Raw genomic sequence first — 17,707 nt, forward strand, 5'->3', positions numbered from 1 at the left:
CCCCCACTGCCACGCCTCTGCGGTGTCTCATAAGACCTGCCAGTGTTCTGTTTCCTGCGGAGCCCGTGTCGATTGTTCCAGTCTGCGTTTTTCTCTGACGTCTCTGAACTTGTATCTAGGTATTTATACCAGAACTAAATTTTTATTATGCAGAAAGGAGTCGAAAGAGAAATTCTTTTTCCCTCAAGTTCATAAAAGGCCCTCACTAGCTTGGGACATAATAGGTTTGTAGTAAATATGGGCGAATGAGTTTCTCATCGAACACAGTCTTTTTAATGTTTAGAACTGTGACACAACGCGGAGTGTTTCTCGGCCTTGATGTTTATCACTGGTTTGGGGACTTAGGAAGATTCGGAGACCTCGCTTGTCACGGGCAGCATAGCAGAGGAAGACCATGGGTTGCGAAGTCAGGCTGCCCGGGTTCTTATCGAAGCTCCATTGCTTCACTGTTCACTTTGCGACTCCTTACGACTCAGTGTCTTTATTTGAGAAAGAGGAGCGACAGTAGTACTTCCTGCATGATTCGTTGAGATTTGAATTAGATTTTACATATATAAAAAGGAGATTTTATAAACTTTTGTATATACGTATATATCATGTTTAGAAGAATTCTTAGGTTTTGGGGGTTTAAGTTGGCTTCATAGTAAAAGTGTATCATGTGCATTTGTAACATTTGGCATTATTCTGATGACATTTCCAGACTTGAAACACAATGGCAGGAAACAGCCTGGTTCTGCCCATCGTCCTTTGGGGCCGCAGAGCGCCCACACACTGCATCTCAGCGGTGCTCTTAACCGACGACGGGGCCACGGTCGTCACCGGATGCCACGACGGCCAGATATGTCTCTGGGATCTTTCAGCAGAATTGGAAGTGAGTATTTGTAACGTCTCCCGTGCTTTTTATTTTTTAAAGATTTTATTTATTCATTTATTTTTAGAGAGAGGGGAAGGGAAGGAGAAAGAGAGGGAGAGAAACATCAGTGTGCAAGAGAGAAATAGATCAGTTGCCTCTCGTGTGCCCCCAACCGGGGACCTGACCTGCAACCCAGGCGTGCGCCCTGACTGGGAATTGAACCAGCCACCAGTGCTCAATCCACTGATCCACACCAGCGAGGGCTAATCTGTTTTTTATCCTTATAGGATTGCCTATTCTGGACATTTCATGTAAATGGAATTATGTAATGTGTGGTTTTTTATGTGTATGTGAGTAGTTCTTTTCATTTAGCATAGTATTTTCTAGGTTTATTCCTGTTGTAGCATGTATCAATATTTCATTTTTTAAAAAATGTCAAATATATCCCATTTGTATGGGTATACTGTGTTTATCTGTCTTTTTATCAGTCGGTAGATATTTGGGTGGTTTTTCCTTTGGCCACACTGAATAATGCTGCTGTGGACATTTGTGCATGAGTTTTTGTGTGGACATGTTTCCATTGCTCTTATGTATACACCTAGTGTGCAACTGCCAACTGGAAAAATGATCCATGTGTTTGGATAACATGTGAAGAATATCTAGGTTAATAAGTTGCAAAGTAGCCAGAGATGAGTGTTGTAGAATGTGATATGCCTTCAGAACTGATAGCAAACTAAATATGAATCAGCCACACAGTGAGGAGAAAAAAAACCCCACCTTTAAAAAAAAGATTTTATTTATTTACTTTTAGAGAGAGAAGGGAGGTAGAGAAAGTGAGGGAGAGAAGCAGCAATGTGCTAGAGATACATATATCAGTTGCCTCTCACATACCCCCAACTAGGGACCTAGCCTGCAACCCAGGCATGTGCCTTAACTGGGAACCGAACCAGCGACCCTTTGGTTTGCAGGCTGGCACTCAATCCACTGAGCCACACCAGCCGGGGAAAAAATGATACGATGTTTTACTGGAATGATTATAAGCAGTTGAGATTTAACTTGTAAGATTTTAGAAACAATTCCTTTACTGCATGGATTTCACTAGAATGTTATGTTTATTTAAGTTCAAGTAAAAGGGATAAAAGTGACGGGGGGAGGGCGGGATGTGAGAAGTGGTTGGGGCCGACCTAGGAGAGAAATCTATCTCTTGACAGATATTAAAGGAATTGGGCTATTTATCCCGGGGGGAAGGAAGGCTAAATAAAAGGTGGCTTGGTTATTGTCTTTTGATATATATGGAGGGTCTTCTTCTTCTTTTTTTTTTTAAGATTTTATTTATTTATTTTTTAGAGAGGGAAGGGAGGGAGAAAGAGAGAGAGAGAGAGAAACATCAATGTGCGGTTGCTGGGGGCCGTGGCCTGCAACCCAGGCATGTGCCCTGACTGGGAATCAAACTTGCAACACTTTGGTTTGCAGCCTGCGCTCAATCCACTGAGCTATGGCAGCCGGGCTGAGGGTCTTTTTAAGTATTATACTTTTTAGCAACTGTTTATGCCAACTATTAAAGACCAGTAAGAAGAAACATAACATTTAGAATGAAAGCTCAAAATGCCTTCTTTAAAGGTCATAGTATCTTCTCTTCTTTTTGTAGGACAAGATTCAGAACTGTAGCTAGGAAAAGCTAGAGCTCTTGCCATCCATATCTCAGACTGCATTTACATGTGAGAAGGGCACTGTGGCTGGGCCTGGCGGCAGTATAATGTCTGAGAAAAGTTGGAGGAGCAGCAGTTTAGTGGGTACCTAGAGAGATGATAAGAGTGAAGAAGGAAACTTGTTGATAGAGACATTGTCTTTTATATGCAAAATTTGTAAAGCGTCACTGCCTGTGAAGTTGCTGGCTATTTATGTGACTGGTTCCTGTCTGCACGGAGCTTCCCTTCCAGTGGGGAAGCAGATCTGTGCAGAGAACCATGTCACCTGTGGCGTTCATGAAAGAAGTAAATGTTACAGAAGATTCTTAGCCTTTGAAAGCAGGCACATGGCTTGAGTCTTGGTTACTCTGGCATGTAGTTGTGTGACTTTGGGCAATAAACCAATTTTGTGCCTCAGCCTCACTTGGTCTGTGTCTGCCATGTCTGAAATACAGCCTGCCACAAAAGGTTGTGTCAAGGATTCTATGGAGGAATGAGTAGTAAGCAGCTATAACAGTGCTTGCACATAATAAAGATTTATTTAATAAGTGCTAAGTATAGGATCTCAGTAGTAGAAAGGGGAAAAAAACAGCTACAGGGGATTAAGAAAAGAGGAGCGCCGAATGATGGCCAACTGTAGAACTAGCTAGCCTCAAGGCCCCGGATTGGAACGCTGGTGCTACTGTTTACTCTTACTTAGGAACTGACACATCACATCTTTTTATTCTAATCATCTTGTATTCCCACTGATAACTTGCATCCAGTCACTTGGAGCTGTGTGGTCTTTGAAGACGGACAGCTTTTATGCATCAGTTGAGTAGATTACTTTTCGATACTTCTGTGTACTGATTGTGAAAATGTTTAGTTAATGACTATGACATAAATTTTTATGGAATATGGTGAAATATAAATAACAGGTATAAATGTAATAACATGCCATATATTTATTTTTTCTTTTGGTTAATAATATTAATGCTTATTTCCTCTATAATTTGCTTGATTTTATAATTGTGATTATAATTGTGATTTAGCATTGATACTAGGCACTGATGTATTTGTGGATGGTTGTCTCTGTATCACAATCAATCTTTTCCGTTGGTCAGTGTGTCTGTTTTTATGCCAGCACCAAACTCTTTTGATTACCAGAGCTGTATAATAGAGTTTGAAATCAGGAAGTGTGAGGTCTCCAACATTGTTCTTCCTTCTTAAAATTGCTTTGGTTCTTTGGAGTCTTTTGAATTGACTCCAAATGAATTTTTGGAGGTTCCATATGAATTTTAGGAATTTTTAAAAATTTCTGTGAAAAATGCCATTGGAATTTTGATAGGATTGCGTTGAATGTATAGATGGCTTTGGGTAGTATGGACATTTTAACAATATTAATTCTTCCAACCCAAGAATGTGGGATATCTTTCCACTCGCTTGTCGTCTTCCATTTCTTTCATGATTGTCATATAGTTTTTTTCTACACAGGTCTTTCACCTCCCTGCTTAAATTTTTTTTTCATAAGTGTTTTTATTTTATTTTTTGATGCCATTGCAAATGGGATTGCTTTCTTAATTTCCCTTTCAGATATTTTGTTGTTAGCGTGTAGGAACACAACTGATTTTTGTATGTTTATTTTGTATCCTTCAGCTTACCTGAATTTGTTGATTGGTTTTAACAGTCTTTTGGTGAAATCTTTAGGATTTTCTTTATATGAGATCATGTCATGTTCAGAGACAGTTTTACTTCTTTTCAATTTGGATGCCTTTTATTTCTTTTTCTTGACTAATCACTTGGTCTAGGACTTACAATAATATATTGAGTAGAAGTGGCAAGAGTGAGCATCCTTGTTATGTTCCTGATCTTACAGGAAAGGCTTTTAGCTTTCCATTGTTGACTATAATGGTGGCTGTGGCCTTGTCATGTATGGCGTCTGTTGTGTTGAGGTATAGTCCTTCTGTACCTAGTAGGAGTGGCCTACCTTTTGGTGTCTGTGGTCCACACTGGAAGAAGAAGAGTTATCTTAGGCCACCCTCTAAATGCATTGTGACATGCAATCACAAAAAAAATCTCATAATGTTTTAAGTACATTTATGATCTTGTGTTGGGCCTCACTCACAGCCATCCCGAGCCACATGCGGCCTGTGGGCCGCAGGGTGCACGCCCCTGGTAGAGGTTTTAATCATGAAAGGATATTGAATTTTGCCAAATGGTTTTAGGGCCTCTGTTGAGATGACCGCATGATTTTTTATCCTTTACCCAAGTATTTTTGTCCATTTTCTAGATGCTGGTGGGAGTGAAGTCCAGTTCTAGTTATCCTATTATGACTGAAAACAGCAAAGCCATATACATAAGATATAAAAATAGCTATTGGTAAATCTGATTTTTCTTGAGAGAAATTAAAGAATTGATGAGGAGCTTTTCTTGCAGTGAAAGAACACTGAGTCTTTGCAGAGAGGCAGGGTTGGACATGAGAAAACTGTAGGCCTGCTCTAACCATAAATCATGACTACATTTTCCTCTTAGTTATAACTGCAGAGGATGGCTGAGAGGAATTTGATCTGGAAAATTTCTTCAGTCATATTCAAGCTCAGTACTCTTCCCATGCAATGTTTAATTCTGAATAATTTAGTTTTCCCATTAAGTTAGGATAAATTGTTTGCCAGGTGGACACCTTTGGTGATACACAGAGGCTTACAGGTATTTGTCATATTCTTTTTCACTAGATCTTGTGTATGTGGCTCTTCAGTACAGTCTTTCTATCTTACATGTCATATTATTTGTATGTATTAAATATTTAATTTAAAAAATACATCCCCAAATAGCATAAGGCCCTGAAGTAATAAAATGCAATTTGGTACAAGGTGGGTAAGTTTGGGAGCATGTTGTCAGACTGCTTTAGAGTAGTGGGTGTTCTGTGTAGTTGCGTGACTTTGGGGAACTCTTTCTGTGAGGCACCATGTCACTAAATCATTCGCCTGTGAAGGTCATTCTTAGTTCCTGATGGTTAATGTTGATATCAGCATTTGGGAGGATTTCTGTCCTCTCTCTCTCTCTCTCTCTCTTTTTTTTTTTTGTATTTGGAGATGTTGATCTAGATACTTCAAATTTGCTTTTAGATCAATGAATCTATTTAAAAAATAAGTGAGGTTAAATTATTTTATATGCTGATTCACACTCTTAACCCGATTTCTCAGTATACTCCAGCTTAGAGTTTAAGACCTGCTGCCCTGGTGTGAGTCCTGCCTCCATCACTCTGTTTGACACGGGACAAGTAATGTCCCCTCTCGGTGTTCCCACTGCAGTGTCAGTGCCACTTGGCGGGGTGACTGGGAGCATGGAATAGGTGGGAGTCACTGTTTTGTTCTTCCTAGTTTTTGGGCATTCTGAGCAATTCTTCTCAAATCTGTATCTTTATATTTACATGAATATGTAACTGGATCCCTAAAAAAGATTAATTTTTAAAAATTTGGTTCTCACGTCCACATATTTGTGTGTTTCTAGGTGAACCCTCGAGCACTGTTATTTGGTCACACGGCTTCGATCACCTGTCTGTCCAGAGCGTGCGCTTCCGGTGATAAACAGTACATCGTGAGCGCGTCTGCGAGCGGGTAAGTGGTTTCTCACCCCCCGTGTCCTCGTCAGGCTTCGTTGCAGGCAGCACCAGTGGGGTGGTGAGCAGGGAGGTACTTTTTCTTTTGTGTCTCAAATATGTTCTTGCGTTGTTTAAGCTCAAAGGTATTTGAAAATGTGGTTTTAAAAATGTGCATTTCATCTTTATTAATGATTTTTATAATACTTTTATTATAGTGTATTATGTCTTTACCTTACTTTTGAGAAACTCAGAATACCATAAAAGTCGAAGCTGAGCATTCATTAATCCTGGTGTTGCTGTTGAGCTGGTGGACAACTCTGAGAGTTCTTAAAAACCTGGTGATGCTATGCCAGCATCAGTTTGGGAGATGAAGCCGTATAAAAGATCATGTCATTATATTGATCTATACTAACACACCAGTGTGACCACATATATTCCTACACCTCAGAACGTAACTTGCTTTTGGGGAGAGAGATCATTGGACAGTAGTCATAGGGTACAGAGTGTATGGAAGTTTAAAAACTTTTTTGGTGCTTAGAAAATTGTACATTTTCACAATATGTTACTGAAGGGAGTTGGGGAACTGGAAGATAATTATTAAGCTGTGTCCTCCACTCTCCCTGTAATTTTATGAATTTGAAAAGAACCTTGTGTAACTATTTGGAACCAGAAGAGGCAGCATCAGGTAAAAATGCAGTACTTTTTGGTCAATTCACAGATGACTCACATTAGAATATGTAGTCTAAATAGACTGAGCTTTTCTTGAAAAAATTGTTTCATACTATGTGAGATATAGGAAAGCGCATTTAAGTTTTTATTTTTAAGAGAAGGAAGACATTGGCATTTCTGGTTTTGAATAATATTGTGTCCTTAGTTTGACGCGTAAGCTTTTCTGTCTGTATGCATTTAATAAAACTTCTGCAATAAATACAGAATCAGAACTGGAATATTATATGTAATTTGAAAAGGTTTAGAATTTTAACTATTTTTATTTGTTTTTTTGCAGTGCTAAGTTTTATAGTTCTGTTGATAGCCACTTCAGTGCTATCAGTTAGAAGTTTATTTCTTGTTTTTGTCACTTGCACCCACTGCCCACCCCAACACACCACTTGGGGCCCTGCTCTGCTTCGTTATTATCCTAACCTTGAGATCGAGGTTGAGGGAGCAACCACTGTCTGAATCAGCCGGTATCTGGGGCGAAGGCAGACGACAGAGAAAGTTCTGGAGGGCCTTGCACCTGTTCTAGCCAGAACCACTTGCAGTACTCCATCAACCCAAGGGGAGCCAGATGTGCGATCGCACCAAGCGCTCAGAAGCTGTGGATCAGGGTGGGGTGGGCGGGGTGGAAAGGACAGTGAGTGGGAGGGCCAGAAAGTTTGATGCATGGCCATAACGAGCGTGCACTACTTTTTCTGAAATACACCAGTTTTAATGGAAGACTACTCTTACACCACTGTGACAGAGTCGAGCAGTGCTTTTAGAAATCCATTTTAAAGTTTTGCTATTATTTTGCTTTCTAGAGAGATGTGTCTCTGGGATGTGAATGATGGCCGATGCATTGAATTTACAAAATTAGCCTGCACACACACTGGCATACAGGTGAGCATCTATTTCTGGAGCTGCCCAGGTCAGCACCGTTATTACAGGTGTTCGAGTAAAAAATGCTTTTTAAACATCGCGCTGTATTTTTCTGTGAAAAATGGGTGGAGCTGACGAGAAGACAGGATTAGAGCAGTGAAAGTGTTCCCCAACGGAGGGTGTAGCGGGCGTCGTGGGGGAGGGGTAGCGGAGGAGCCCGAGGGGGGAAGATGTGAGTGAGCTGGTCCCTCTGCTGCTTCTGCCCTGCTGTTAGCCAGGGGAGCGCCAGGCGGGTGAGTCACCTAGATCCTAAGGGAGGGGGTTCTTTCCCGCTGAAGCCCTTGTGGTTCCATTCATCTTGACACGAACTGACCCACCGTGCGGGTCGTATCCTTTCGAGTGTTTGCGTAGTTGGTGCTGGGCTGTGTTGTGTGACCTTCCAGCTGTTCTGTGCAAGAAATGACCCTTCCGTATGGCTGGCTGGCTCGGGAACGTGTGGTTTCTAGCTTACATCCCCAGGACTCTTCCTTACGCTTTCGTAATCGTCAGGTTCTCCGTGCTTCTGTTCACTCATCATCTCCTGTGTCGAGTGTAGGGAAAGTGCCTAGTATATAGGAAATATCATTCACGTTCTTAATGGGCAAGGAGAGGGAAGAGAAGAGAACTCCCATTTTTGAGCAAATGTTGTATAAGCATTTCTCGTATGGTGTTTCATTTAGTCCTTCCCACATCCTTTCTAATTGAATAGGAGTGTGTCATTTTACATACAAGGAAAGAGACCCAGGCCGATTAAGTGACTGCCCCCGTCTCACAGTGAGTCATTCCTGGTGCCGGGATCCCAAATCAGGTTTCTCTGACTCGAGGGACTTGTTGTTCACGTCACACCGCCTCTGTGGAATCAAGCTGATACAGTTGTTGTTGCAGGAGAAACCTCCTGTGCCAGCCCAGAGCAGAAGTGCAGTGGAGATGTTTGTGGGGGAGGTGGCAGTGAGCAGGATAAAGGCAAAGGCCTGTGGAAATTTTCCTTTTCCATGCTGTTAGGGTGTATGCTTTTTATGTAAAAGGCGTTCATTGTTTATTTTCTGTCATACGAAGAACCACCAAGGTTCATAGAGAGAAAAGGGGTAATAAAATGATGGAGAGTCATTGACTTTATAGGTCACTTTCATTGAAAAATTATGTGTAAATGTCTTGAACTCATTGGATATAAGTAGCTTGACAATTGCAGTTTTATGATTTAAAAACTTTTGGTTTACATTTTCGGAAGAATTATCTGTATTTACTCAGCATTTTCCCAGTGCCCGCTCTCTATCAGATCCTGTGGTAGGCCTTCTGCAGTTAAGTCGGCAGCCATCTCTAAGGAGAAGATGCTTTCTGCAGGTCCACTGGTGCATGACGGTTGTTTCCTGTGCGACCTGCACCCTCCCAGGTGCAGCGGCGCGCACAGAGAAATGGTGCACCTTGGCGACTCGCCCTTTCTGAAGCCCAGCGAGATGCCAGCGTCAGAGACCCTCGTGTGGGGGCATCCCTTGTTAAAGTTTGGGAACCTTGCTTCTCCACTCAGAGCACCTTCTTTGCCAGTATCGAAGTGTCAAAGAAGCCAAATTAGTGCTCAAGTATTGTTTGCGAGTTGAGCTTCAAAGCCAAAGGTGGGAGACACTCAGGCAGGCAGGTCTGGGAAATACCCGCGCGCCCAGGAGAGGCCTCTCCTCTCCGGTGACAGCAGTGCTCGGGTCTCTCCTGGCTGGTGCTGGATGGTCAGTGACCGGGTTTGCCTCTCTGCGCCCGGCCTTTGCTCCTCGGCACGTCCTCCCCTTATACAGGTCAAGACTGCCTGTGGTCACATTATTGTACCTGAGTGCCTGGCAGTCCGTGGGCCCTCCAGGTTGTGTGTCATGGTTTTTGAATCAGCCTCCTGAGGCCTGGAGGTGTCCCCTTTGTGGTCTGCATTTTAGTGCATCTTCTCTCTGCGTTTCACTGGCGCTGCCTCACCCTTACTAAATGTGCTCCATGATCTGATCAGTGTTTGCATGTGAGCAGTTGTCCCTTTTATACAAGGTCCTCCACGTTGGAGAAAAGACTGTATTTCTCCGCATGCATTTTGAGCTCTGAGAACAGGTGTAACGGCTGCGGGAGCAGACTGGCCCCGGTTTCCTAGGAATGTCCCAGTTGTGGAATGGTGACAGCATGGCCTGTTGCGCTGTCTGGCTTGCCCTCACGTGATTCGGATGAGGTCTCCTCCTCGGGAAGTGGTAGTCTGGATGGTAGAGGTCTTCGCCTTCTAAAAATCCTATAGGGGCATCATTTTAAAGAGAGTCATGGTTTTTTGAAGCTAAGGTCCTTTGATAAGATGTTGGCCTTGTTTTGATAGTTCTTCTTCCCTTGGTGGGTGGAAACCAGTCCTACTTACCCTTTGGAGTTGGGTATGCTTGGCAGGGGTAACGTGTCGATCGTGACTGTGTGGGTTCTGCTTCTGCTTTCCTCCCACAAAGTGTGAACGTGTTCTGTGGGAATAGTTAATGAAGTCGTCTCATACTCTAGTCTGAAATAACACACTTAGATTCACCAGAATTTGATTCTGAGTATCATATGTTTGATCATCTTTACTTCTAAATTTTGTTTGGTCACAACTAGTCATTGTAAGACTGTAACCACCTATTCCCGTTCATCTAAAATTCATATTATTTTTGTGACCCATCTGAGCTTCCCCTTTGCTTTAATTTGTGAATCTGATTTTATTTAGGTATTTTGTTAATTCATTCAACCATCCTGCTTTTAATGCTTCAAGAGGATAAAAAGGAAAATTATGAGTTTTCCAATGTAGTTCAAAAGGGAGGATAGGCGTGAGGAGAAGAAGAATAATTGTTAGATATTTTGAAATATTAATGTAACTTGATGTGTATCTGTGTATGCATAGACATGTAATATATAACACATATTACATGTCTGTAAGTATTACTGAAAAAAAATAAGCCTCGTAACAAGCGTGATGAATGCATGTGAATCAAGTATCTTTGCAAAGAACATTTAAAACGTTTTTCCTTCCAGTTCTATCAGTTCTCTGTTGGAAATCAGAGAGAAGGAAGGCTGCTGTGCCATGGCCATTATCCTGAAATCCTTGTCGTGGATGCCACCAGCCTTGAGGTGTTGTACTCCTTGGTATCAAAGATATCTCCAGACTGGATCAGCTCCATGAGCATCATTCGGTCCCACCGAACGCAAGGTCAGCGTGTGGTGCCCGTTCGGAACTTCAGCACCGTGACTTATGGCTTAGTTGACTGCAGAGTTCTATAATGTATCACACATTGATATATTTGGTCATATTCTTCTATTTAAGACGTAGCTAATGATTTATGGTCTGTCTCTACCTTCACAAAGGCCTCTTTGGTTGAATTAAGATGTAAAGTGTTCGATTATTTCCATTCCATGTAATAGCCACTAGCTTCTGGCGGTCCCCGCGTGGGGGTGATCTTCTGGGAGGGGGGACGGAGGTCTTCACCCCTTGCAGGAACGGTGGGAGGAACCGTGGTTCCCCCTGTGCGTTTCTTGGGTGTGGCTTTGTCGCTTGCGTAAGAGGCATAGGAAGTGTTTCCGATTTATGTGAAGAGAATGCAAAGGAAGGGGGTTGTGTACAGTTAACTTTCACGAGAGTTCCTGGTACGTTTGACTGCACTCTCACCCGAAGCTTGTGAATTAGGTTTTCATGGAGTCTTTCTCCTGATCACAGTCTGTGGAGGGTGTGTCGTGCAGTGAGATGTCTAGAAGGCGGGCGAGAGAGGTGGGGAGCGGGGGAATGAGTTCCTTGAAGGAACAAAGTGATTAAACATTATGAGTTTTGAAGATAAAAGTTCTTTGTTAACATAGTAGTCGAGAATTTTTAAAATTATTAAAAAATGTAATTACAAATAAAAAATAATTTCAAGTAGCTAGAAACAGCTTTTCCCTGAATTCCAGATTTTTTGGCCATCTCTATTTTGTTTCAGAATCTAGTTCCTGTTATTTTATGGACTACAGAATTATGTTTTTATGTCAATTATAAAATTGTACTGTTACACAATTTAATTAAAGCGAACCAGGTTCCATGTTACTGTTGTAATCCCGTTTCTATTCAGAAACAGTGTACTGTATTTCTAACCTTGGCCTTTGTTCCTTCTTGGCTCAGAGGACACCGTGGTAGCCCTCTCAGTGACGGGCATCTTGAAGGTGTGGATTGTTACCTCCGACCTGAGTGGCATGCAGGTGAGACAAATGAGACTGGACTTAATTTCTCTGTTTTCCTTATGAAGTCTTCAGTTTCTGTAATGATATCTGTGTGTCTTCTTTTCTTAAAGGGGAAGGGGAAAGCTAGGTTTTTGAATAGTCTTATGGATGTGGGATAGAAGGTCTCCTAGAACACTGTCTGTCTAAGTGGATTAATGTTTCCACTTTTGATGGTCGACACTGGCTGTATCAAGGGTAGAAATAGAGAGATATATTGCACAGGAGAGGAAGTAGAGAAACATTTAGAAGAGACAGGATCTTCCTCAGTTGCTTCTGTTTAAGTTAAAAGTTAAAAAAAGTAGTTTGCTGTAGGGAAAAAAAATAAAGCCAACCATCACAAAAAAGTATATAAAGCCAGTTTTAGTCCTCTATCTCTGTTCTTTGGGCTTGCATTCCTTGTTACTTTTTAGTATGAAAGGTGGATCAGTTTTCTGACAATATTGGCGTTAATCTCTTTAGCTAGGGAAGTTTTAGACATTAAATCTGGGGGAAGCTGGATGAATTGATCAGCTGTTCTTAAACAAGAAGGCATGTATAGCTACAAAAATTAGGGTTGACTCAAAACTTTTATCATCTGTTATTGCCAGAGTGATGACACTCTGATTCTCATCAGTATTTTAATCTTGAGTGGTGATGTAGCAAAGATGCTGTTCCCAGGTGTTTTTATCATGTATTTTTATTGCTTTTTATTGCCTTGGTTCTCACATGATGGACAAAAATGACCATTTCAAGTGATGTCTTTATTTCGTTGTTTTTTTTTAAATTATTTTGCAGTAATTTTAATTGGCAGTCAAGCCATTCCTAAACTTTTGCACATCTTTCTTTTTCAGGATACTGAACCAATATTTGAGGAGGAATCCAAACCAATTTATTGTCAGAATTGCCAAAGCATCTCTTTTTGTGCATTCACACAAAGGTCACTTTTGGTTGTGTGCTCCAAATATTGGAGGGTAAGATAATAACATAAGTAAGAAGCTGTATTTTTACCCTTCCAGATGTTTGCCCTGGTCTGTGTGGCTCTGTTGGTTGGACATCGTCCTGTAACCAAAAGGCACATCCCTAGGTTGTAGGTTCAGTCTCTGGTCCAGGCATGTATGGGAGGCAACCAATTGATGCTCCTCTCTCGAATTGACATTTCTCCCTCTCCCTTCCTCTCTCTAATAGCAATGAAAAAAAATGTTTTCAGGTGAGGATAAAAAAAAAGATGTTAGTTTATTAGACTGTCAAAGATAATTGTAAGGAAAAACTCGGTGCAAGAATATTTAAACCGTTTGCTATTCGTATGTGATTTTGATGTCGTATTTTGAGGTATTGGGGTTTGGCCATATATTATCCTCTTTTTTTGTTTGTTTATGGAATGATTCAGTTAATGATTATTATTCTATTGATCTAATTTCTGCTTTTGCTGCTGCTTTAGTGTTTATCTTGTGAGTACAGCATAAGCAGTGGTAGCGGGTTTTCTGCAGGTTGCCGTACCTCTGTAGGTGGTTATTATTCTCAGTCGCCATTCTGTTCTGAAGGCAGGAAGGTCTCCCTTCTCACTTCAGAGCTGATGAAGGAGTAGATTATTTCAATATTACCAGACTTTAACATTTTTATAATAGAAAAAGCATCAGCATACTTTGGCCTCTTGTACCAAAGCTTTCTGTGTATTATTTATTTTAATACCTACAGCTGAGAGGGGAGGTGTATTAGTTATCTAATGCTGCATAACAAAAAGCACTCTGCAACAGCCCAGACATGTATCGTCACCCATTTAATACATGTATCGCCAGCCCACATGTGGGTCAGGGCCCAGGCACAGCTTATCTAGGTCAGAGTTTCTCGCAGGCTGCAGTCAAGGCGTTGGCCAAGACTGCTGTGTCATTGTAAGGCTCCCTTGGGGAGGGTCTGCTGCAAAGTTTGCTCACAGGACTCTTGGCAGGCCTCAGGGCCTCCTGACTGTTGGCTGGAGACAGTAGTTCCTTGCCACATGGGCTTCTCCCTCGGACAGGTCACACCAGGGGAGCTCACTCCCTCAGAGTGAGCGCAGAAGAGATTGTGCAGCCAAGACCAGCCCCACCTGGGAAGTGAGATCTTATCACCTCGGCCACATTCAGTTGTCTAGAAGCAGTCACAGAACCCAGCCTCCACCTGGGGGAGAGGGGCTCACGAGGGTGTGATTGCCGGCAGGGCATCAGTGGGGCGGTCCTAGAGGCTGCCTAGCACGGTGGGAGTTGTCACTTTCCCTGTTTTGCAGATGAGGCAACCGAGGCGTCAGGGAGGATAGACAGCTTGGCTGAGCTCTCAGGTGGGAGTGCAGTTGCTGGATTGTGGTTCAGATGGTTCAGGTGGTCCGACTGTGGCAGCTCTCCTTGCTACCAGGCTGTCCTGTCTTAAAGGGAAAGACTCTGTAGTAGAGGGACTGACTAGGGCAGCAGTGTCTTATGTTTACCTCACCACCACTACTGTTTCAGAACAAGGTTAGAGAGGAAAAGCTGGCAGCCGCTTAGTTTACGGTGAGCTCTATGCAGTTCTTCCTTTGTCTTAAAATTCAACATTTATGCGAATAGTAATAAGAAACAGTGCAAGAGGATGTAGTGAAAAGTCTACACCTTTCCCCTGGTGCTTCCCTTCCTCTCACAGAGGTATTGTCTAATACCAGTTTTTTCGTGTGTATTCATTATATGCATTTTATAATCATGTGAGAACAGCCTTTTCTTAAATGCATATATAAGAGTGAAAAGCCAACCCACAGAGTGAGAGAAAATACTCACATACACACACATGATGAAGAACTGGACTATTATTTATAAAAAACCCACTCCTGCAAATCAAGATGAAAAATACAACTGAGCAGGAGAATGGACAAAAGCATTTCCTCAGAGGAAAGCCAGGCGGCCAGTGAGTGTAGAGAGGAGCTCACCTCACTAGTCCTCAGAGAAATGCACACAGAACAACATTAAAGTGAAAGTACCACCCACCAGAAGGACTTTTTTGGTATATTTATTGCCGTAAAGAAGTTTTCAATTTTAACATGGTTAAGTTATCATTTTCTATTGTATGGCCTCTAAAACAGTTTGCGACATGTTCTAAAGGGCTTGCCACAGCTGAGATTTATTTTTAATCTTTTATTTTTTTCTAATGTGTGTGTGATTTTACCTTATATATCCTTGAATCTTTAATCTGGAATTAATTTTGTATGAGTTGTAAGGTGTAAATACTATTTTACTTTTATTACAAACAGACCACTCCCAAGTTCCTGATGCCATTTGTTGAATAACTCGTATTTCTATTCTTGTGCCTCTGTAATACACTTTTTTCCCTGCATTACTTGAATTTGTTCCCTGACTTGATTTGTCTGCTCGTGTACTAACTGTATGAAGTTCATCACAGCTCTGGCGGTAGCGGTAATGTTTTATTCTATCTAGCTCTGTCATTTGTTTTAATGGATAATAGGGGAGAAGGGCGGTCTTCCTTTATTAGCCTTTCTTGGGCTTTTTCTTGGCTATTCTTGTAGTGCTAATGTTATATACTGATGAATGTTGATATTACAGCAAGTCATGATGAATTCAGCTAGGATTTGTTCTAATTTCAAGGCTCTTGCACCAGCAACGTCATTGTTTTTTCTTTTTCTTTAGAGAAAAATAAAGTAAAAACTCTGGGCTATTGAATTACTCATTCCTCCTGGGGAAATTTTCTAGCAGTGCGGAATGTACTTTTTTAAAATATTGAAAGCGGTAGAAAGGAACGTTCTGCCAGGAATTCTAAGACCAGGGCTGTCGTCCTCATTCTGTCACTTACTGGACACATGACCTAGAGCAGGTGATGGAACCCTCGTTTGCATCCGGGTCCTGCCTGTAAAGTGGGGTAGCAGCACCTTTCCACTTGCTTCCTGCAGTGACTCTCGGAGCCATCTGAGAATGGTGGCCCTGGAAGGTCAGCAGCCTGTGTTGCTGATGACATCATAGGAATGCTCATGTGTGAGAATTATTAAATAATTAACCGAGTCTATTAACTTTCTATTTACAGTGTTTTGGAACATTTATGTAAAGAGGTAAAGTGAGGTAATTCCCCCCTTAATTAGGAGGTAGTCTGATGTCAAAGTTACTTGTTAGAAAAGTCCCTGGACAGAAAAAAAAGCAGGAGTCATCACCGTGCATTCCGGAGGCTGATTCCCCAGTACAGTCGTTCTCTCGATGAGACAGGCTGAGGATCCCGGCCTGCAGCCCGGCTCCCCAGGTCCTGGTCTGCGGTCTCTCCCTGCAGCTGGGCTCCTGCTGGTGCTTCCCTCCTGACGTCACTGTGCCCCGAGCTCACTGACAAAACGTCTTTAACTGACTAGCAAACTTGAAAGACCTGAGGAGGTTAAATAGAGTCTAGAAGATTTTTTCTTGTTTTTAAAGTAGGAATGTGGCCACATCTAACTTAAAATGACTCCAGCGCAGACCAGACTGTGAACTTCTTACTCCTTGTAGGTGTTCGATGCTGGAGACTATTCCCTGCTGTGTTCCGGGCCCAGCGAGGACGGGCAGACGTGGACTGGCGGTGACTTCGTGTCAGCAGATAAAGTCATCATCTGGACTGAAAATGGGCAGAGTTACATTTACAAACTTCCTGCCAGGTATTCAATAAATAATAAGTTAGCACTTTGATCATAAGCAAGATTCTGAATTTGGGGTATAACCTGGAAATAGGAAAACATGTATAGTGTAAATATTTAATTAATGTAGGTAAAAAAAAAAATCTCAGACCTTCTTGAGTTAGATGAGTAATTGCAATTTAATTTCTAAGTACAAAAATTAGGTAGGTTTTTTTTTTTTGAAACGGTATTTTAATGGCATTCATTAATTTAGTGCTAGACTACCTATAATTAAAAAACCATTTTTTTGTTCATGTCAAATCCTCATCATGTGGACCGACAAAATCCGCAGTGTCAGTATTTTAACTGGATGTTGTGCTTTCCTCCCTTTCAGTTGCCTTCCGGCCAGCGATTCTTTCCGCAGTGACGTGGGGAAGGCGGTTGAAAATTTAATTCCTCCCGTACAACACAGCCTCTTGGCTCGAACAAATAAAGAGGTGAGATCATTCTGGTATCATTTATAGTTGATAATTACATTGAAAATTTTTCATAACTATATTTTTGGGTGTCTCTTGGTAGCTCATCATTTGAAAGGTTAAATACAATTTAGGGCACTGTGTTAGATATTGTAAAACACTCTGACGTGGTCAGTTATAGGCACAATTTTAATATTTGCATGGCTTAGACATGTATTATGCTTACAATACAGCATTCACCACAAATGATTTAATGCTGAGCATGGTGAAATGACCTTTTTGATAAAGTCTGTATTGATGGTGTGCATTTATTTTATGCTTTCATGCAACTGTAAACACGGTGACAGATGGACCGTCCCTGTAGAGGGCAAACATCATCACATAATAGTGCTTACTAACAGCAGTTTGTTATATTTCAACAGGGCATCGCAATATCTCCCAGAAAAACAAGTGATTTAAATTATTAGACTTTAGACATGAAGAATAAAAGAATTTTCCTCTATTAAAATAGAAGTTTATTATGATTTCTTAAAACTTGGTTAATATCAACTTAAAGGTGAAATGCAACAGCTTCGTACTGAGTTTTCAACTCTTAGTATTGGGTCTTTACTAGTAAGAAAGAGGCTTTGGTTTTGGAAATACAGTTTTCTTTATACCTGGGCTTCCACAGCTTTATCTTTCTGAAAATTTTGTTCCATCTTTATGTGGAAA

At 41.5% G+C, this 17,707-nt stretch overlaps 1 protein-coding gene across 2 annotated transcripts in view; it reads left to right on the plus strand.

Annotated features, from left to right (window-relative positions):
• The window catches only part of WDR7 (WD repeat domain 7), a 290,553-nt gene that overhangs the window by 19,253 nt on the left and 253,593 nt on the right, over positions 1-17,707 (plus strand). For both annotated transcript variants that reach the window (XM_045849693.1, XM_045849694.1), the window contains exons 2-9: positions 701-871; positions 6,031-6,137; positions 7,642-7,720; positions 10,748-10,922; positions 11,862-11,938; positions 12,790-12,909; positions 16,417-16,562; positions 16,915-17,017. In XM_045849693.1, coding sequence (XP_045705649.1) covers positions 713-871; positions 6,031-6,137; positions 7,642-7,720; positions 10,748-10,922; positions 11,862-11,938; positions 12,790-12,909; positions 16,417-16,562; positions 16,915-17,017 — 966 coding nt within the window. In that variant the 5' untranslated portion in view covers positions 701-712. The remainder of the gene's footprint in view (positions 1-700; positions 872-6,030; positions 6,138-7,641; positions 7,721-10,747; positions 10,923-11,861; positions 11,939-12,789; positions 12,910-16,416; positions 16,563-16,914; positions 17,018-17,707) is intronic.

Source organism: Phyllostomus hastatus, unplaced genomic scaffold (assembly GCF_019186645.2).
Source record: "Phyllostomus hastatus isolate PE091 unplaced genomic scaffold, TTU_PhHast_1.1 phas_contig_80, whole genome shotgun sequence".
Lineage (NCBI taxonomy): Eukaryota > Metazoa > Chordata > Mammalia > Chiroptera > Phyllostomidae > Phyllostomus > Phyllostomus hastatus.